Consider the following 22,814-nt stretch of genomic DNA (forward strand, 5'->3'; position numbering starts at 1 on the left):
TCACACTCACACCTAGGGACAATTTTGAGTGTTCACTTAGCCGACCATGCATGCTTTTAGAATGTGGGAGGAAACCGGAGTACCCGGAGAAAACCAGGTAAACTCCAAACAGGGAGCCCGTAGCGGGGGTTGAACCCAAGACCTCTGCACTGTGAGGTTGATGCTGTTGCCTATAAGCATAACAGTAAAATAGCATCCAAGCATTTTGAATGAGGGTATTTCTTGAAAAATGATGTGATCTCTTTTGTTGCCTTGTGCTCCTTCAAGGGATTGACCTCTCTCTCTCTCTCTCTCTCTCTCTCTCTCTCTCTCTCTCTCTCTCTCGCTCTCTCGCTCTCTCGCTCTCTCGCTCGCTCTCTCACTCCATCCTTCCCTGCCTCCCTCTTTCTGTCTGTCTTCCTGTATGTCTGCCATCCATCCAATGTGACTATGACTCAACGATAAAAGTAAATGGGCAAGTGGGTTATGCGGTTCCACAAATTCACTTTAAAAGTTGGCAGCTTGGCAAAGAAGGGATGCAAAGCAAGCCCATCCAAGCTTGAAGCTTTTAAGACCTCAAGTTGAGATAGAACTTTAGAGGCACTATTATGCACAACACTTATTGTATTTGAAAGTCTGTGAACTGTTCCACAGTAGCCATATGTATTTGTGGACGGTTTCTTTTTATTTATTTTTTAAAAATATAATTTCTCTGTTGAGCTTTTACTGCACACTGCTTACCTTGATGTTTTTCATTCTACACACATGAATTACAACCATTTTTTAAAACAAACTTAAATAAAAACAAAACCTAAAACAAAGCAGTTTCACAGATTTTTTGTATAACAATCCTGCTCTGAAAACACAATTTTAAAAACAAAAAATCAAAAAGGAAATAAAAAGGAACAGCATTGAAAATTCCACAAATAAAGCAACCCGCACAGCCATGAGTTGCCAGTCCGGGAAGCACCATGCTATTTGCCAACAATGTCAATTCTGTGTAGGTTTATTTTTTCTCAAGGGGACCTCATTACAGTATTGACCTGGCTAAGAAAAGAGACTTCACAATGCACGCAATGCACACGCTCAAAACAAGCATCCCCAAGACAGTAGATGAGCGGCTTTCTGCGTCGAATTGAAAGCGTCTGCATTACCAGTTGTCACCTGCCATGAAGGCGTTCGGCCGGCATAAGTGTCGGACGTTTGTTACAGGGTGGCTCGCGTAACACTTGGCCTGCTCCCTCGTCGCTGCCTGGATCAGAGAGGCCCACTGCTATCATCCAGGCACTGGCAGCAGCGCGGCAAGGCTTAGAGTGACAAATTGGTCCGAGGGAGTGAGTGACGAGACTGGGCCAAAAAATATACTTTGAAGAGAGAAATGCATTTCGGCTTGTGACGAACATGCCACAAGTTTACATCTTTGTCTCCCGCCATGTGGGTGGAGTTGTATCCCAAAGACATTTAAACAAAGCGAGACTCGTTCATCAAGTCAAAGCCAAAATATATATATAATATATATTTGGAAAGTCACCCAGAAAAACATGAATGGATTGGAGAGATTTTTAGATTGTAGTCTCTTTTCTGGTGACCTCAATATGTCGAGTTAAAAAAATAAATAAATAAATAAAAAGAACAAAACTGAATGTTTGACCAATGTTTTGAATAGTGTGTATATATATATATATATATATATATATATATATATATATATATATATATATATATATATATATATATATTTTTTTTTTTTGTTTTAAAAATCAAAAATCCTCGTCTCACCCCTCGGGTGGTGTCCGTCCCTCATTCAGCTCGGGTCCTCTACCAGAGACCAGGAAGATTGAGAGTTCTGCGCAGTACCCTTGCTGTTCCCAGCACTGCACATTTCTGGACTGAGATGTCCCGGGATCTGTTGCAACCACTCATCTAGTTTGGGGGTCACATATCGCATATCGCATATCGCATATCGCATGGGCGATATATATATATATATATATATATATATATATATATATATATATATATATATATATATTAGAGCACATTTTTATTGGCATTAATTTAAATGAATTTTAACGGGATTAAATTTTTTCTCGCAAGATTAACGCGACATATGTCACAAGTGGATGTTACGTTGCTCTATAAATACACCAGAAACAAAACAACAAGCGCGCTGCAGAAGTCCACGCCCATGTCTGTTTTGCCAGCCACGGCAGCGCGAGACACCGAAAATGGATACTTAAAGAGTTTATGAATGGAAAGTGTACTTTTAAATAGTTGCCATATTGCTCCACTGACAAGACCAAAGTTATCTGTTCTTCTCTCTCTCTGTATCATACAGGTATACGATGTATGCCACTGACGCGATTGTTACTTGTTTGGAACTATTTTGTGTGGAAGGTTACAGTGGTCTGTGTCCATATAAATAGAGCGGTTGGAGCTTCTCTGTGTTCGTCTGACAGCGACAGTGCGCTACGGTGGTAGCGATCTAGCGAAAGTAAAACGTCTCCAGTGTCGTCATCGAACCAAGTGTAGTCATCCGAAATGAGGTCTACACAAAAACCGTAGAGAGACTTCCGCGCAAGAAGGACCAACACAATCAACATAGCCTGACTGTGTTAGGGGGAATTAAATCCCCCCTCTTTCAGAATGGTTTGCCCCAGCAGCATGGAGGAAGTGCTTGTGCTTGTTTGTACGGCCGACAGTTTTGAATACAGCGGCACATAACGAACACTGGTGTCCGTGGTCTCGTTATTCTCCAACAGACATACAGAAACAGACTGCTGTATTCAAAGTAAACTTGAGAAAAACGAAGTATGCAACCATGGTTTAAATCCACTATAGGCTGAGTACTAGTGTACCTTAGATGTGCACTTTATAATGTTATATTGCTCTGTTTTGATTTCATTTAAAAAAAAAAGCTGTTAGAGCAGCTGTTATGTGACAAAATATTTTTTTCACCGTTATTGATGGACAGTAATATTGTGTGAGAGATTATGCGTGAATAACTGCATCAAGTGAAAAAATTGTTCATGTAAAGTTGCAAATCGAAATTGTTATTTCAGTAAATATTTACATTTGGCACATAGAAAACTGATTCATGATCCCATGTTGATGAGAGCATTAAAATGGGGACAAAATAGGACAAAAAATGTAAAAGGAAATTCATAAACGATAAAAATGTGTGAGTAATCACGATTAATTTTTTAGTTCATTTGAGTTAATTATGACAGTTGCATTTTTAATTAGATTAAATATTTTAATCGTTTGACAGCTCTAATATATATAATTCCCTAGTTTCTCTCTGACAAACAAACCTCCCTTATAAAAATGTGGAACACTACTTATAAAAACAATATTAAAGTTCCTTGACATATTTCAGATTATGAAGCCACATGGTATTGAATCCTATTCTTGTTAATCCACTGCAATATTGCACTTGTCAAAACAATCCATGGTAGCAAAGGCTCTTCAGAATTAAAGTGAAGAGAGAGAGGAAAAAAAAGAACAAACTAAATCTCCAGTTCACACTGACTGGTGATCCTCTGGCAAGTGTGTGATTTTGAAGAATCAGTCCTTTTATGAAGAAAACAATCCTACTCATATAGTGAGCCAAAAAACAAAATTTCCCCAAACCAGCACACACAAACTGGAAACATATTCTCGAAATTGCACATACATTAACCCTTAGATGCATGAGTGACTGGCCCCTACACTCTTCCATAGGTGGGTGAAAAATGACCCATAATAAAATTAATGCTTTTTTAATGACATTTTTGTCATTTTGGTTAAGAATAATCACTTGTATAAAATTTAGTAATATATTTAGGACCATACAGGAATGATTTCATGTTTGAAATATCTTTATTTTTAATTTTTTAACATTTTTGAAAAATAAAAATTACCCAGAACAGCAATAGAAAAATGTGAACATCCATTTTGTGTGTGTGTGTGTCTGTCTGTCTGTCTGTCTGTCTGTCTGTCTGTCTGTCTGTCTGTCTGTCTGTCTGTCTGTCTGTCTGTCTGTATGTATGTATGTATGCATTGCCTGTTTTGCCTTTCTGGCAGTGATCATTGCACACAGGTAGATTGCATTTCCCACACCTATTGCTGACTTTGCGATCTTTGTTACTTGGGCAGATCTGACACCTTTTTCACTTTGGTTGGCCCTGTGTATTTCTTTCCTGTGTCTTAGTGGTGGCTTTTGTCACCCCGCACCTTTTCATTGCTTCAATAATCGGGATTTGCAGTTGGGTGCAGCTTTCCAGTCGACTCATGTAGGGTGTGACAAGCTCCTTTGACAGCTCTTTGAGGAACAGCAGTCGTGCATTGGTGATGCCACTCTTGAAATCTGGGTGCTGAGCCATGAAAAAGGTGTAGACATTTAGGGTGCCGATCTCAATTATGTTGGACCATTGCACCATGGGCCACCTCTGTGTTTGTCGCTTGCACGGGTAGTTACCAACCATCTGGTCAATGGTGTCTACACCTCCATTTGTCTCATTGTAAAATTTGATCACTTCTGGGGTTTTTTTCTTTTTGCCATGTTCATCCACTGCTTTGTCGTGGTGCATCGTGCTCAGGAGCACAACAGCTTTTCCTATCTTTCTGTCATAGCTGACCATGGTAAGGCTATCATTGAATCCAAACTCTGTGCTGTAAACCTCCCTGGACTTGGAAAGCTTCATCAGAGTAGGGATGTCTGGCTTGTTCTGACATAGAGTCCCCACAATAGTGAGCTCCTTCTCCAGGAGATGCTGCGCGAGTGGCACACTGGTGAAAAAGTTATCCATGGTGATGTTGCGACCGGTGTTTCTAAATCTACCACACAGCTGCTGGACAATATTTTCTCCCAGATTCTTCTGAACGTCTTCCCCTGGTTGTCTCCCCGTGTAAACTATACCATTTATTGCATAGGGGATGCGTGCATCACAAACCCAGAAGATCTTTAGGCCATACTTGGCAAGCTTGCTTGGCATGTACTGTAGAAACTTGCACCTTCCCCTGAATGGCACAAGCTGTTCATCGACAGTGACACAATCACTGGGGATGAATTGCTGTCTGCAGTTGACCAGGAACAGGTACCATACATAGCAAATGATCTGTTTCCAGGCGGAAAGCCAATTTGTAGATAAATCATAGTCATGAACAACACACAAACAATTTTTTATGAAGATAATACTTAGACGTATCAGCTCTTACAGTGTAAAATAATTTTCCTGAGGGGTTCATTTCTGATAGTATAGTCTGCCCAGTCCGCAGTCAATGTATTGCTGACAGCCAAAGTCGATTCGAATCAGTGGTTCCCATTGGACTCCATAGAAAATGTACACGGGTCACTTTTGACCTGTCACGTTCTGTCCGAAGCGATAACTATCGCTTCGTGCAGAACAAATGAAATAAAGGTTGGATCCCCGGAGAACAGACAACGAAAAAATCTTGTCAACGAAAAAGTGTCTTTAATGACAAAAAGAACAGAAAGAGCCCGACAGGGAAAAACGGTAACACAAAACGCTGGTCAAATAAGGACCAGGAAATAACAAGAAGGGTACTCTAACAGAAAACGCTCGCGGAAAACAACACGACGCGAGGAGGACCTGAATTTGGCGGAAATAAGAGCAATACAAACTCTAGGAGCAAAACGCGAATAACAAGGGTAACGGCCGCAAGGCAAAAAGGCAACTGGTCTATAGACAAAAGCGAGATCGAGCGCGGGAGCAATATGGCACGGCATGGAATTCTCCGGCAGTGAGTAAACTGCCGGAGTCTCCTAATAAAGGAAGCATCATCATCCCGAGATTAACAACAGGTGTGCAGTCGGGGAAAAGAAAGCCCGCCCCCTGCAGGCAGGCACGGAACGTGACAGTACCCCCCCCTCAACGGACGCCTCCCGGCGGACCTCCCGGTTTGGAAGGGTGAGCGGTGTGGAAGTCGCGCAGAAGGGACGGGTCAAGGATCCAGGAGTGATGTGGGACCAGGGGCGTGGCGGAACGGGCAACGGTTGGAGCAATCCCGCCGGAGGTTGACGGGAAGACTTGCCGCATGCGCAGGAGGTGCAGGCCCTGACGAACTCCGTCACGTCGCTCCGGAGCTCCGGCCACCAGAACCGCTGGGCGACGAGTTGCACCGTCCGGTTCACCCCCGGATGGCATGCCACCTTGGACCCATGTCCCCACTGCAGGACCTCCGAGCGCAGGGACGGAGGCACGAACAGTCTCCCCGCCGGACACCCCGCCGGCACCTGAACCCCCTCCAGGGCAGTCTGGATCCGCTGCTCAACCTCCCACTGGACGACCCCCACGATGCACTGAGCCGGGAGGATGGTTTCCGGGGGCCGGTCCCCTCCCGTGGGGTCGTGGAGACGGGAGAGGGCGTCGGGCTTGGTGTTCTTTGACCCGGGGGAGTAGGTGAGAATAAAATTGAACCTGGTGAGAAACAAGGCCCACCGGGCCTGACGGGGGTTTAGTCTCTTGGCGGTACGGAGGTAAGCAAGGTTCTTGTGGTCGGTGTAGACAGTAAAAGGTTCCTTTGCCCCCTCGAGCCAGTGCCGCCACTCCTGCAAGGCGGAGACAACAGCTAACAGTTCGCGGTTGCCCACGTCGTAGTTGGATTCGGCCGCTGTGAGTCGACGAGAGAAGAAGGCGCAGGGGTGCAGCTTCTGGTCGATGGGCGAGCGTTGAGACAGCACCGCCCCCACCCCTGAATCCGAGGCGTCCACCTCTACAATAAAGGGAAGATCAGGGTCAGGATGTTGAAGTACAGGGGGACTGGTAAACGCCGCCTTTAAGTCTGCGAACGCAGCGTCCGCGGTGGAATCCCACTTGAACGGGGTCTTAATAGACGTCAGGCGGGTCAAGGGGAGCGCCTTCTGGCTATAGGCCCGGATAAACCGTCTATAGAAATTGGCAAACCCCAGGAAACGCTGCAGTTCTTTGCGATTAGTAGGAACCGGCCAGTTCGTGACTGCCTGTGTCTTGACGGGGTCTGCTCGTAACCTACCCCGCTCGATGATAAACCCCAGAAAGGAGATGACGGGAACATGGAATTCACACTTCTCTGCCTTGACGAAGAGCCGGTTTTCTAATAGGCGCTGTAGCACCCGCCTAACATGTTGCTTGTGCTCCTGTAACGACCGGGAGAAAATCAATATATCGTCCAAGTAGACAAAACAGAAGATGTTAATCATGTCTCTTAGCACGTCATTTATGAGGTTTTGGAAGACGGCAGGAGCGTTAGTGAGACCGAAAGGCATCACTAAGTACTCGAAATGGCCTAGAGGGGTCTTGAAAGCGGTCTTCCATTCATCTCCCTCTCTGATAGGGACCAAGTGGTAAGCGCTGCGCAAATCCAACTTGGAGAAAACGGTGGCGGATTGCAATGGGGCGAAGGCGGAATCTAACAAAGGTAGTGGGTATCTATTCTTTATGGTTATCTCGTTTAACCCACGATAGTCGACGCAGGGTCGCAGGGACTTGTCCTTCTTTCCCACGAAAAAAAACCCCACCCCTAACGGTGAACGCGAAGGTCTAATGAGACCTGCGGCGAGCGAGCTGTTAATGTACTCCGTCAACGCCTCGCGTTCAGGCCGAGACACCTGATACAGCCTCGAGGTCGGCAACGGAGCGCCCGCCTGCAGGTCTATTGCGCAATCATAGGGGCGGTGTGGAGGTAAGGAGCGCGCGCGGTCCTCGCTAAAAACCTCCTTGAGGTCCCGATAGCAATCCGGCACTCCGTCAAGGCAGATATCCTCGGGGGGTGTGACGCGTTTGTACCCCCCGACGGCTGACTGTAAACAGTGCTGATAACAGTACGGACTCCAACTATCTATTGCTGGGCGCGCCCAGGAAATTACGGGGTTGTGTACCCTGAGCCAGGGTAACCCAAGGATAATAGGAGCGTTGCGGGACCGCATTATAAGAAAATGCCGATGCTCGACATGGTTACCCGAAAGTTGCAGCTTCAATGGCTCCGTTCTGTGCGTAACGACCGCCAGGAGACGCCCATCGAGATCGCGAACCCGCTTTCTATCAATAAGCTCCTCCAAGAAACAACCCAACTCGGATGCGAGCTCGGTGTCCATCAGACAATCGTCTGCTCCTGAGTCTACCAGGGCCCGAACCCGCCTCGACCGGGAATCACCAAATATCTCCCCCTCAAGTTCCAGTCTGTTGGGGTGTCCCGGTCGCGCGTCGGCTTGTCTAGGCTCGGGGGTTAACGCGCGGGATCGTGACTCACAGTACTCGGGATGGACGTGAAAAGATGATCCCGGGAGACTGGTTGTGGCGTGAGGAGAGGTTTGGGTGTTGTCTCTAGTCGTACGACGGCTGGCACGGCGACTTCCTTCCTCTCCGCCAACGTCCTTGCCACCCAGCTGCATAGGTTCCGCCGCGGGTGCTGTCTCCCGGAATACTCCCCGATGTTCCTCACGATATGGAGAGCGTCGATACGGGAAACGATCTCCCCCACGCTCCCGGCCCCGCTCCCTCAAGCGATTGTCCATGAGGAGAGCGAGGTCAATCAGCTCCTCCAGGTCGGTGCTGTGGTCGCGGGTCGCCAGCTCGTCCTTGAGCTGAGAGTTCAGGCCGCGTCGAAACAGTCCACACAATGCTCGATCATCGTATCCGCTCTGTGCTGCCAGAATCCGGAACTCGATCGAGTAGTCGGCGACCGATCGTCTTCCCTGGTGGAGGGCAAGTAGCCGACCCTCCGCCTCTCGGCCCCGCACGGGATGGTGGAACACCCGGCGAAAGGCTGTCACGAATTCAGGGAACGATGATCGGAGACTCGGCTTGGATTCGCTGGTCGCAATCGCCCATGACGCCGCCGGACCTGTTAACAAACTCATGATATAGGCCACTTTGGCAGCATCATTAGCGTAGGCAGACGGCTGTTGGTCGAATACGAGTGAGCACTGGTGAAGGAAGTGACCACACTGCCCATGCTCACCCCCATAACGAGGGGGGTGTGGAAGCGATGGTTCCCTCGACATAATGGTATGAGAGGGGAACGCTTCCGGGGTGGCTGGATGGGCCCCGGAGGAATGGGGTCTCCGTTCCTCCACCCGTGTTAGACGAGGTTCGTAATCGTCGAGCCGATGAGCCAGCATGGAGACCGCGCCTCGGAGTTCCGAAATGGCTTGGCCCTGCTGACTCATCTGTTGCTCTTGTCGTGCAAGAGCGGACAATATTTTTTCGACATCTGCGGGATCCATGGTGGCCGGAGAATTCTGTCACGTTCTGTCCGAAGCGATAACTATCGCTTCGTGCAGAACAAATGAAATAAAGGTTGGATCCCCGGAGAACAGACAACGAAAAAATCTTGTCAACGAAAAAGTGTCTTTAATGACAAAAAGAACAGAAAGAGCCCGACAGGGAAAAACGGTAACACAAAACGCTGGTCAAATAAGGACCAGGAAATAACAAGAAGGGTACTCTAACAGAAAACGCTCGCGGAAAACAACACGACGCGAGGAGGACCTGAATTTGGCGGAAATAAGAGCAATACAAACTCTAGGAGCAAAACGCGAATAACAAGGGTAACGGCCGCAAGGCAAAAAGGCAACTGGTCTAAAGACAAAAGCGAGATCGAGCGCGGGAGCAATATGGCACGGCATGGAATTCTCCGGCAGTGAGTAAACTGCCGGAGTCTCCTAATAAAGGAAGCATCATCATCCCGAGATTAACAACAGGTGTGCAGTCGGGGAAAAGAAAGCCCGCCCCCTGCAGGCAGGCACGGAACGTGACATGACCCATTTATGGAAACTTTGGGTAGCAATACAAAAACTGAAATTTCTTAAAATGTATAAAATGTAAGTTAAAATTGTGAATGACATTATATAAAAAAATGTTTTTTGAGGAATACCTGGAATATGAAATTATAATAAATTTTCAGTCCAAAGATATTTCAAGAAAAACACCTCATCGGGTCATTTTTGACCCACATATGCATCTAAGGGTTAAGAAAGATCAAGATGTCAAAAAAAACAAACTCCCAAATACTGTATATTTTATTGCCTAGACTTCTAGCACAAAAGGGTGATCGCTGTTCATTTAATGTTTCGCCACTGAATCTTGAATCAGTTCAAATGGTTACTATTTGTATCTACCCCCACAAAAAAAAAGGAAACATGAAATTTGATTGTAAATTGAGTGCACTTATGCAGCACTTTAGCAACACCTTATTTTGTCTAAAGTGCTTTTATAAGGTTCATATTCATACTGTCGACCACATAACACTTCGATCATTATGAAAAACAAGAAAAAAAATATTTAGTACAAATGTTGGTATTTTTGAATGAGTCTTTCTTTCATGTTCTTCTTCACCCATTTGGTTAAGGTTTTTTTTTTACAATACCAATAAAAAATACATCATATCTGACCTAAAAATTGTAATTATTCTTGTCTTAAAATATTGAAAAATTACTTTATGCAATTATGCTATGTGGCCGAATATACTTTATTCTTTACTGTTGTATATGTTAGTTGTTCCATGTACAGCACTTTGTATGCAGCGATGGCTGTTTGAAAGTGCTCTACAAATACATTCATTCATTCATCTTCCAAACCGCTTGATCCTCACTAGGGTCGCGGGGGGTGCTGGAGCCTATCCCAGCTGTCTCCGGGCAGTAGGCGGGGGACACCCTGAATCGGGTGCCAGCCAATCGCAGGGCACACAGAGACGAACAACCAACCACGCTCACACTCACACCTAGGGACAATTTAGAGTGCTCAATCAGCCTGCCATGCATGTTTTTGGAATGTGGGAGGAAACCGGAGTACCCGGAGAAAACCCACGCAGACCCGAGGAGAACATGCAAACTCCACACAGGGAGGCCGGAGCTGGAATCGAACCCGGCACCTCCGCACTGTGAAGCCGACGTGCTAACCACTGGACTACCGGGCCGCCTCTCTACAAATACAGTTGAGTTGAATTGAGTGTTCCATTTTTCAGACTTGATCTTAGTTTTACTCTTTTGTGCTTTCTACTGTCTTCCCTATTAATTTGTTGTTTATTGTTGTATATATGACATTTGCTCCATGTACAGCACTTTGTATACCGCAGTGACCGTTTTAAAGTGCTCTATGAATACAGTTGAGTTGAGTTGAGTTTTTGAAAAGATCGCATACACGGACCGATGTGCTGACTGCAATACAACTGCACCATGTTCAAATAATTGACTTAATCTTCTTGCCAGACGTCGGCCAGCCTTGCCTTCCGACCATCCATCAATTTTCTGATCCAGTTATTGTTTTGGACCAATTGTAAAACCATCTATTTGTGATGTCCTCTTTGTTTAGTTGGCGCTAAGCTAACCTGGGTATTTGCATCCCTGCCACGACTAGTGCGGAAATACATCGTCCGTTGAGGAAAATTAATATTTTGGCCCTGGTGATGTCTCATCAGCTCATTCAAGTCAGCAAATTAGAATTCCACTGTTTTGCTTTTTCTCTCCCGCAACACACACACACACCCATACCCTCTCAGGATTTCCACTGTTTATCAAATGTTTGTGTTCACATTGTGTGAATAAAGTTTGTTTGAAACTCAGTAGCCATACAAGTTGTAATTGCATTGTTTATCCGGAGGGTTGTTTGCATGTTGGTCAAAGGCAAGCTCCCATGTGACTCCAGAATTCCCTCTCATGTAAAGTAGACCCTCTTTCCCTGCCAAGAAAAAAATCATTGCATCGAACTGGTGCCGCGCAAGGTCTACGAACAAGAGACAAGACACTGGATGTTACCCACTCAAAATCCTTCTCTTCACAAACTCAGCAGCCGTGCCAGTTGGTTTCACTACAATTTGAAGTGGTGGTGTATTTTGTTTGTCATTACTGCTTTGCAAATTTGGCCCACCCTGGCAATGTTTCAAAGTGTCTGGGCTCTCTGCGCAGCTTTCACTTCGGCATTGGTTTTTTGAACCACCATCGTCGTGTATGCAGATGCACGGTGCCTGCCTCCGCTCATATTCAAAATAAACAGACACGGCAGGAAGAAAGATGGAAGGCAGTCTGCGTACGTCTTGTCAGTCTGTCTGTATGCTGTCCTTGTGTTCTTTAGCTTGACTGACACGGTCTATCAATAAGGTGTCAGGTAGACAGTATGAAGGCCTTGTTGGTTTTTATCCATTAAAATGATATTCAGTCATTTTTGAGGAGCTTTTTCTACCTGTAAGCAGGCATTATAATGATCCAAGGTTCCGTTACCATTCACATTGACATTTTGTGCTGTTTGAAGCCACATCAAAATAATTGTTTTGATACCTCTCATTTTCATCCTGGCAACGACATTAATTGGGGGTGATGTACACTGAGGATGAAGGCCAGTTTTTTTTTGAGGGACAGTTTGCGCCACAGAGTCCCCTGGCTCATTATACAGTGCACTCCGCTTAATAGAACACCGGTTAATAGAGTAATCCGCTTAATAGAGCAAAAGGCTCTGGAACAGATTTGCCTAATGCAATTTCCTATAAAGATACTCCGCTTAGTAGAACAGATCTCCGCTTAATAGAACAGGCCGTAAGCAATGAACATTGTAAACTAGTGGTTTTCGAAGTGTAGCTATCGCGATACTGTACCACTATCGCGAGAAAACGCGGTAGTTCTAGCCGTATACAGTAACAGGTAGCACGCGTCACTCCACACATAGACACACGCACGTCACAATGGCTTCAACTTCATTCAAGAGACGAGAGAGAGACGAAGTGTAGCTATCGCGATACTGTACCACTATCGCGAGAAAACGCGGTAGTTCTAGCCGTATACAGTAACAGGTAGCACGCGTCACTCCACACATAGACACACGCACGTCGCAATGGCTTCAACTTCATTCAAGAGACGAGGGCTATCACCTGCGGATAAGAAGGACATACTCAGACGATACGATGCATTGCCGGATTCTCAGAAGGTACGCCCGCGGTTTCCAGGACTTCCCTCTTATCCAGCGCATTGAGAGGAAAGTCAACCGCAAAATTACGGACTCCTGTTTCCAGACAAAAGTAACGAAATTTTTCTCGTGATTTGAGATGTTTGACTGAAGTTGATTAAAGTTGTTGTTTGATTAAAGATATGGACGTCCGCAGTCGAAATATCTCTTCTAACTCGTCAGCAGGGGGTTTTCTGCGTGCATAACTTGGTCGTCGACGTGTCTGAAGGTGTACCTAATAAAGTGTCTCCGGTTAATAGAAACCCCGCTTAGTAGAACAGAAGCGCTTCGGCCCAATGGTGTTCTATTAAGCGGAGTGCACTGTAACACGATTTCAGACTCGGCATTGTGGAAATAGCATTACTTTGCGGTGTTGTGCAAATTGCGTGTCCCCCATACATAAATGCCTTGTAGTTTTTTACCAAGGCAAATATTCTTCAGTCAATTTTTCTCCATCAAAATACCAAAATAATAAGGCTCTCTCAAAACGGGTGACTCAAGTGTCAACATGAAAGAAAAAAAAACATTTCCATAATAATAATAATAATAATAATAATGATAATGTGCATTGGTAGCAATACAGATATTGAATAACACGAACGTGTAATATACATTTCATTTGCATGGCGCTTTTTTTTTAAAACTCTGATTGTGCAAAGTACTGTTCAGTCTCACCTCTTTCATCACTATAGCACAGGCCTCTACTCGTTACATTCTGCACGGTCAAGAGCTCCTCTCACCCCGGATTTAGTGCTATGTGCCACCAATTTAGAAAAAAGAAAAAGCCATCACATGATCAAGGGCATTTGATAATCCTTGAACTACATTGTTCCTTTAAACCCAGTGTGAGTGCATTTCAATGGGAGGCAGGACTGTGTTGCAGAGAGTAAGGCGCGATACAGTATACAGCAGGAGTGCCCAGTACGTCGATCCTGATCTACCGGTAGATCTAAAACAGGTCCCAAGTAGATCCGAAGAGTGTCGAGGAGAAAAAAAAACAAAAAACAACCATTTGTGTGTCTTTGTACATGTTAGTAATATATATTTTTGTGTTAATGTACGCTGCACCATGATCATCCTATCAGTCTCCTTTTCACAAACTAAATATTTAAAAAATAAAATAAAGCAGGTAAATCTTGAATTTATGGTGGCGCGTGATGATGTCACCGAAAGTTGTTAGCGCTCAGTAGTTTGCAATTGCAGCTTGTGATCAGAGCTGTTGCGATCTATCTTTTATCGACATTATTCTCATTCAGTTTGCTTTGTGTACATTTCACCGAGGGCACGAGCAAAGAATAGGAATCTAGGAGGGCCCAGGGAAGCACTTTAACACGGTACGTGTGAGCTACGACAGTTAACAGGCTGCAAAAGTGCATCGCCTACCTCAATTTCAGGCTGTTTCTCATCATGGCGTGCACGTGTGTGTGAGTGTGTGTGTGTGCGTGTGCATGTGTGTGTGTGTGCGCGCGTGCCGGTAAGGGTAGATCCCGTGAAGTTAATTGATCGAAAAGTCGATCTTCGGTCCAAAAAGTTTGGGCACCCCTGCCTGGTATACAGTATATGCTGTATATAGCTGCTGCAAATGACGTAGCCTGGAATGTTTTAGTGATTCCAATAATATATATGACAACACAACACACACAGGCTTTCCCGTGTGTGGAGGTTGAGTTAATGGAGCTTGAAACACAAATGAGAGCTTCTCGTGTATGTTTGCGGGGCTTGTTGGAGAGGTTGGCATTTTGAATATGAATGGGTTTACAATTTATACTTGCATGTATATCCAAGTTGTGTTTCATTATGGTAAAACCCACTGTGATATTTTAAGTCTTTTCTGTCTTGATAAATATAGAAGGCATGATATATTTCTAGCATACAACAAAACAGCTGAATATATTAATGTAAAAAAAAACATGTTTCCAAGAAATCAGACAAAATGATCATATTTCATTCATCTTTCTGTTCTCGCAGCAGTAATTCCACACCTCATCAAATTCCCCAAAAATAAAATAAATAATAATAATGTTGGCACTCTGAAAAGAGAAAAAAAACCTCAATATGTGGTGTAATCTGAGACTCTGTAAAGCAAGCATCGTCAAACAAATTTCTTTGCAAAGAGAAAATGTGACTCTTTGTCCTCTTGACCATTATCTTCTCTTTATTTGTGTCCTAAAATTATTAACTTATTTGAAAAATGTGCACTACATCAATATCAATGCAAATATCACAAAACAGAAGACAATACATAGTTTTATAATACAATGTTGGTGTCATTAGCACTTGGTTTGAAGTTTCCATTTGGCTCCTTGCTGTGTGTGAACTGAATGAGTGAGAATCATGACTGTTTTGGGAACTCATTTTTACTTGTAAATACGTTATCTTCTGTCATATTTGCAGTCTTAGATTAAAATGGCCGTTGATGGTTGGATGCCCACATTTTGTTTACCTTTAATTGTGATTTTTGAATAAATGTCGTGGAAAATGGATGGATGGATATCACAGGGGCACTGTGTAAGGTAAATTTGATGTGAATTACAGCATGCAATTTAAAGTACCGGTAAACAAAATTACTGGACGCCACAATTTTTTTCTTTTTTTGTTTTTGTTTGTGGTGTTGTGAGTAGATGTGTTGGAGTTAAGATTAGTTAATGCCACACATGTGTAAGTGTTTATATCTGTTTGAAAAGACAGATTAAGAAAGTGATGTGTCGATACTGAAGGCATCTGCATTCAGTTTGTGAGGACTAATTAAATTTTCAGCCACTTGGGCTGGTACAGATCGGCATTTGCGTTTCAACCCTGTAACCCACAGAGAGGCAAATGTTTGGGAGTGTTCATGAACGTAGCAAATGTTACGTTTTCATCAGGTTTCAAGATTGGAAAGGTTCACCAAATGTTCTCCAACAGTTTTCATGTGTGTTCTTGTCACAAGGGAATTTTAAGCATGTTCAGAATTTCCTTGCAACAAGAAGAAAACATTCCAACTGTTGGCGAGGGTTTGGAGATCGTGTGACGAGAAAGCAACATTTGTTACCTTCGCAAACACTCACAAACGTGATGATATAGTCTGAAGATATGACCATTTTCGTGATTGCAAGCCACCATACTTTTTGTGTTTGTTTTGTTTTTAAGGTATGATTACAACAATGTGTTTCTTTAAGATTTGTTCGTTGTTTGTGGTCACATTGTCCTGTTAGCAGTTCATTAAAAGGTGACAAGGCTAATGAGAAGGAAAATCTGTTATCCCTGCAGGGTTAGCAGCTCCAGTCTGACTTCTTTTTAGCCCATGTAATTTTCATGTCGGCTGGCAAAGAGCTTTTGTGAGCTGGAACATGAGGATAATAGTGTTTTGTACGCAGGTATGTGGTCCAGGTGATTGTGACACTGGGAAAAGTCATTTGGCTTGCTGCAAAAGATTTTGCTCTTCCAACTTGATCAGTAAGATATGGCTTGGAATGAAGGTCATTGGTGGAAATTGCTCTGTCTCGATGAACGGATGCATATGTGTGTTTGTGTGCACTCAAAGAAAGCAACCATTTCTTGCATGTATCCCCCAAGACAACAACTCATGTTTATTTGTCACATCAATTAGATGGTATCATGGTTACATAGCCAACTCAATCTGCAGGGAAAATTTTGTCGACTAAATTCATTGTCCCAGCGAGGCCCGTTTATTCATTTATATTTCATGAATGTGGTGTTTATGCTGCAGTAAAAGCCTGGCAGTTTTTTTTCTTTCTTTTTCAATCCTCACTTGGTTAGGCTGGCCAGTGAGGTGATTTCCTTCCATACAATTAAATATAGATGTTGAGAGTCGAAAGTTGAGTGTCACATCTGTCCTGGTGCTATCGTACGGGGCACAATTAAACATGCCCCAGCTTGCATGTTTGGATATGAGGGTATAATTGAAAACACCTGCTTAGCAAACGGTAGATCAGAACGGCAGCTCCTCGGTAGATCTTTCACCCAGCTATCACTTTCCTGCTGTTTTCTCCCCATTCATGTGCACGTTTTATCCCTCACTAGTCAGCTCACGATACTTGACTGTTTCCTTTTCTTTTTTTTTTTTTTTACACCATGGAATTGTGAGTATGCAAATAATGTGGATCTTTGCATAATCACAAGCAGTGCGACCATCTGTTGTTGGCTTGTTGACATACCTCGTGTCTGCTTGTTAATGGGGTTTTCTTGTATGTAAGCAATGTATTTGTATCTTAACAATGTGATCGTCATTTAACCCCCCCCAAAAAAAGAGTTCCAGCAAAGAGACATATGTTTTGGGGAATCTTCCTACGAAGGATTTATAATCTTTGTAGGGGGACTGAAATAATGGTTTAGACTAGAAAGCAGAACAAGACCATCACATGATGTCTGATAGATATGAGCACGATGAAGATTTAATATGACTCTTATCAAAATCCGTAGTAGGTCTTGGATTAGTGGTCAGCTGACACGTTTGTTTATTCACTTGCTTAAACCCACTAAAATATTTCCCAAAGTGTTCCTACAGAGAGGAGATAAGCTACAACTGCTGTCAAAGAGGAGTTACAGGAGATGACCTCCAATAAAACATGCCCCTGATAATGTGTTTTTCTCATAGGATGCAATCCAAACATCAGAGAAGTCTTTTAACTCGCCACCGCCCATTTGTCCTCATAAGGTAAGCTCCGCCTTGCTTTCAGCTATTGGATTTAAGGAAATACCATTCACTCTCTATCAGGCTTTGAACCATGTTTGGTGATCAAGTGGATATTCAACATTGACCCAAATAGCTCAGTATGATTGAGTCAAAATCAGCATTACCTTTTTTGGCCAAGTATCTAAAACACACAGGGAAATTGTTTCCAGTAGTATAGGCTACATTAGTATTTCAATAACAAGCAATTATGATAAACAAAGACATGACATATAAATATTGAAAGGCTTTCCGTACACATAAAACTAACTTGACAGAGGTAAGGCTTTTTGCCTTGGAAAATTGTTGGATTTATTTCAGTAAAGTACTTGATGTTGCAATGTGCTTCAAGTTTGACAGGCTGGAGCAACTTGTGGATATTTATTCAATGCTAATTATCCAAATTCATGCAGGGTCCGAGTCTTCACCACACACTAATGACGTCAAGTCTTTTGAAGTAACTCTTTTCCACTTCTGCTTCTGAGCCATTCCCCAATGTGATGATGTGTTATGCAGTGAAATTCACACAATCTCAGTTCACTTAGCAGCTGATGTGTCATAATTGACTGTGTGTCCATTTTTCGGCTGGATGAGTAGCGGTGGTGGCAGGGCGAGAAGCGAATGACCTCAATGTAAAAGTTCAATGGAGGGAACCTGTCCGGCAGCCTGTCATCAACTGGTCAAAGCCGTGTCCTCTTCGGTAGAGCTAACGTACAGCCCACTGTCAAGAAATGACGTTGGCAAGTGAAGATGTGGGAGAACAGAAAATAAGAATAAAATATGACAAACTTCCTCCATTTTTGTCATGGAGAAATCACGCAAAGAGGCTATCAAGGTGTGATCAGAAGGCAAGATGTCCTTCATGCAAGTATGGAGCAATTCTTCACAAGGTTATTACTGTGGTCTTACAGTGCAATATTACATTTATCCTATCTCATTATGTGATGACATGAGGACAGTGTAGAGATTTTCCTTCTCCTGAACTCCATCCTGTTTCTGTGCACCCATTTGCTCATGTATGGGGAAACAGTGGTTTGGTGTGATGGTTCTGTACATTTTAGCTGAGTGGCAGAACATAACCTCCGTCTCGTTAGCTCCCATTAGTCTTCGTGATCTGCTCCGATCCAAAACGCAGTGCCATTGCAATGGCCCAGCTGGGGTAATTTAGTGTGTCAGTCATCTCGGGGGCCTGTTAAGTGAGCGAGCAAATGACTGGATATGATTCGTATGAAAAAGAATATTCACATTTGGAATGGTTGTCTCTGTCCTTCTGCGCTTCTTGTCATCCTCTGAATTGTCTGCACCCCCCTCCGCCCTCTACTCAAGATAGTGTAATGATGGAGAGGGCTTTTAAACGTGCTGCTCTATGATTGTATTAAGAGAGTAGGGGATTGGAGAGGGGAGGGAAGAAATTGGGTATATATAATTGCTTCTTGACACATTGGCCAAATTTTGCAGTGCCAGGATCTGAGCGAAGATGATTAACGGCTGTCCGAGTGGGTGGGCACCGCAGGTCGTTGGGGTCCTTTGGTTTCCATAGCGACTTTAGTCTAAAGGCCATATACTGCATAGTGAAAATCCCAAAGGACCACACATTGCTAAACTATCTCATTCACTCAGTAAGCAACTTACCACCTTCATTTTCTCTCTCTCTCTCCCCCCACTCCTGCTCCTTTTATTTTCTCTGCTGGTTTTCTTAAATGGTAAACTGGCAAGAAGATAAAGAGTGAAAATCTAGTATTCTGTGAATAATTGATGAGTGGGCTCACCTCAGAGCATCATTACAGTACAGCAGTCCGGATAAAGGGTGAGGCTAAGATCATAACTCTGACACCAGGCTTCAGGCGGTAGAGAATTGTCAGTTTTTCACAAGGCTGCAGCATGAAAAAGTGTCTCTCATTAAACCACAAGTACCGCTCAATAATGCGCATGTACATAGATTTTTAATTTTTTTTCCCCCTGCATATAAACAACAGTGTCACACTCACGTCACCCGGATTGTTCTAAAATAAAGCAAATGGGATTTATGCAAGTAGTAAATGGTGGTTGTTTTTATGTTACCTTGTGCAGCTAATTCATGTGTTTGTGCAATTATTATATGCAGGTACACATAAGTGCATACAGTACATATCCGCATGTGCCGTATTGCAGTATAATACCATCATCACCAGTTAGGTGACTGATGGTGAGGGTAAGGGTTGGGGGTGGGGTTCAAGCACCTCAGATAGTCTGAGGACTGACTGCTACTCATTTTGTGCCAGCTCAGAAATATTGAAGACAAATTACAGCTGTGCATCAAGATGTCCTATCGCCGGTGCATTTGCCCCACAAAACAAACTCCTCCCTTGTAACAAATCATCCAACAACAGCAAAGTTGAGTAATGACCCTGGTACATACCCCCACCTCTGAGTGCAACCCATACAAATGTTTAAAAAAAAAAAACTGCGTGCAGCAGCATTTTAAAGTCAAGAAATGGTCACTGAATAAGCCCACCCTAATGATGATTCATTCTGCATAATAAAAGGGAATCCCCCTGGCATCTAAACAAGAGCGTCGTCATGCAGCAATTAAGTTTATATTAAAGGCATCAAACTCCAGAGGCGTGGTTTGTGAGGCATTACTGGTATTCTGGCATACGCATGTATCTACCAAACATGTCTTGAATAGGCCACGACAATTAATGTAAGGGTGCCTAGATAGCCAACTGGCGTAAACGCGCTATTGGTGATCATTGTCAAACAAATGAAGTTTGTTTCTGGACAAGCAGAAAGGTCATTTATGGCCTCTGGGAACAGTGTGATGTGGCATCCGTCACTACCAACAAGCACATGTCTCCATCAAATGAGGAAACGTATGCGGCGCAACCAGGCTGCCGTGTAATAAAGGCAGTCAGCCACTCACACTGTCATATTAACAGGCCACCCCAGTGTCTTTCTGTATCTAAAGGACATGCAAAATCGGTACTGTTTGTATGGTGTAGGTTTAAAAAGTCATTATTGCAAAATCCGTAAATTATAATTGGTAAGTGGAGAAAATAAATTTATTGTTTGTCATGAATAAACATTCAGCATATCTTCTTTTCATTCCAGTATTATCCCCTTTTGAGGTTGCCGCCATCCTCAATAGATAGATAGATAGATAGATAGACAATAGAACAATGCCAACCCCGCCATGACAGATATTATTCCTCTTCCACAATTTCCACAACAAGGGGTAATGGCATAAAAGATTCAAGCAAAAGTGATGAAGGAATATTTAATGTGTATTTCCGTCTCGGCCAAGTTGCCATGTTCATATATCTATATTGGACCACACCTCCATATGCACACAATCAATGATATTTCATTAACAACCAAATTCTTCTTTTGGACTGGTGAAATCCAATCTTCATGGTGAAACAAACACATTGGATATTGTGGCAGGTGCATCGGGGAAATAAAAACAGCAAACACCGACTTGTAATGTCACCAAATCATTCCTGACGTACAGAAAGAACAACATGTCTTGCAGCATGCCATTCGAAATCTCTCGAAATAGGATTCAAGTTGAGAATCTAGTTTCCCCCACACCTCATGCTCTGTATTTGCTCCCTCACTCCTGATGGCTGCCTCTTCCTTGCACATGCCACACAATATCTCCCCTCCAGATCCACCAAAACCTATCAGGGATTTGAAGACCTCCCTTCCAATCAATTACCACACAAATCAGTGCACAGGCCTTTTATGGAGAATCATTTGTCAAATCAGCCCAGATGGCTGTGGGCATGTACCTCAGTGCAACAGGCCATATCCACATGGAAATCTCTGCCCAGACTGGCCTCTCCTGACACTTCGAACCTATTAATGGGAAGTCATTGTGCACTCCAGATCCACAGTCCAACTGCTCTGGTACGTGAAATTGAAAATGTAGCAGCATTTTATCCTGTCTTCTGGATAATACTTAGTTCCATTATGTATGTAGGTCTTTTTGATGGTTTGCTAAACAACAATTTGACAGGCCGTACAACAGATATTATCAATAGCACACTGCCAAATGAATGCATCACATGAGACATAATGTAACTTGACACATGGAAACAGCACTGAAAAAAAACAACAACAAAAAAACGCTCCGTGCAGTTTTCTCATTAACATATATCATGACGACAGGATTCTGTGAAAGAATTAATCATGTTGGTTGAATGTTTTGACAGGACTGGACAATGAAGTTGGGATATTATAGAATGTACTCCTAACGTTGAAAAAGAGTTGATCATAAAATGTGTGTGTGTGTGTGTGTCTGTATATATATATATATATATATATATATATATATATATATATATATATATATATATATATATAATATATTTCAGCACAATTAAAAAAGTTTTCCCCTAAATTTCCAGTTCTCGCTTTGACAAGTAATTCCCCTGGTAAAGTTGCTACCAAGCAACTGTTTGCCATTGGAGAAAAGCTTTGGGTTCGAGTCTCATAGTTAATGACGCAAAGAAAGCAAGAAAGGGTTCATTAGTTGACATGGTGGTCCAGCCCAAGCTAAATTTCTTTAGAAATGCTTCTGCAGTTTTGCAGTTAACATAAATGGGGTCCCCTCCAGATCATTCCTGTCAATACACATTAACTAGAATGGCACTCAGTGGAGCGCGGATCTCCACCAAGGACAAGCAATCCTAATTTGTATCAGCACCAAATTTTACACCTCTATAGACATGCTTATTACATTAAGATTCTGGCAGCATCCACTTCGAAATGAACCTAATTTTAATGGGTCCTTCCTTGGTCTGAGCTCCATCCCTTCAAAATGTTTGAAGGGAAATGCTCAAGCAATTTTTGCACCTTTTTTTTTTTTGGTAACAAATAAACAACACTTGAAACAAAACCGTCTTGGTTATAAAGAAAAAAAGAAAAACGAAATAAGGAAATAAACAAATACCAATTGAGATTCTAAAAATGTTGAATTTATTGATTCACAGATTAAAGTTTAATTATAACTTGCTGAAGATTCACAGTCATGGTGTAAGTTATTTAAGAGCTTCTTTTAATCTATTTATTCATGAAGTATTATTCAAAGGCTTCACGTCTCAGTGATGTATCCTGGCCTCCATCTCTTCTGAAATGTATTTTCAGTTCTTCGTGCAAGAATCGCCAATGTAAGGACTTGAAACCTACAGTATCATAAAGACCCTGTAAAGTCATTTGTGTCTTTTTTTTCCAAGCACTTGAAATATTTGACGATAAGTGCTGAA

The 22,814-nt window shown here is 43.1% G+C and overlaps 2 protein-coding genes across 5 annotated transcripts in view; one reads left to right on the forward strand and one right to left on the reverse strand.

Moving 5' to 3' along the window:
* Positions 1-22,814, forward strand: part of pcdh11 (protocadherin 11) — a 190,603-nt gene that overhangs the window by 68,897 nt on the left and 98,892 nt on the right. For all 4 annotated transcript variants that reach the window (XR_007962523.1, XM_052066428.1, XM_052066415.1 and 1 more), the window contains exon 4: positions 17,494-17,553. Coding sequence is in view for 3 of the 4 variants with exons in the window: in XM_052066428.1 (XP_051922388.1) it covers positions 17,494-17,553 (60 nt within the window). In the remaining variant the exon portion in view is untranslated. The remainder of the gene's footprint in view (positions 1-17,493; positions 17,554-22,814) is intronic.
* LOC127601446 (piggyBac transposable element-derived protein 4-like) lies at positions 3,252-10,101 on the reverse strand. Its single transcript, XM_052066702.1, has 2 exons — positions 9,725-10,101; positions 3,252-5,323 (listed from the first exon to the last, which is right to left on the reverse strand). Exon 2 carries the CDS (start codon positions 4,953-4,955, stop codon positions 4,131-4,133), a length of 825 nt encoding a protein of 274 aa, XP_051922662.1. The 5' UTR covers positions 4,956-5,323; positions 9,725-10,101; the 3' UTR covers positions 3,252-4,130.

The sequence above is a fragment of the Hippocampus zosterae genome, chromosome 1, assembly GCF_025434085.1.
Source record: "Hippocampus zosterae strain Florida chromosome 1, ASM2543408v3, whole genome shotgun sequence".
NCBI lineage: Eukaryota > Metazoa > Chordata > Actinopteri > Syngnathiformes > Syngnathidae > Hippocampus > Hippocampus zosterae.

Excerpts from the sequence above, each read along its gene's own strand:
- LOC127601446 (XM_052066702.1), bottom strand. The coding sequence starts at position 4,955 with ATGCCAAGCAAGCTTGCCAAGTATGGCCTAAAGATCTTCTGGGTTTGT.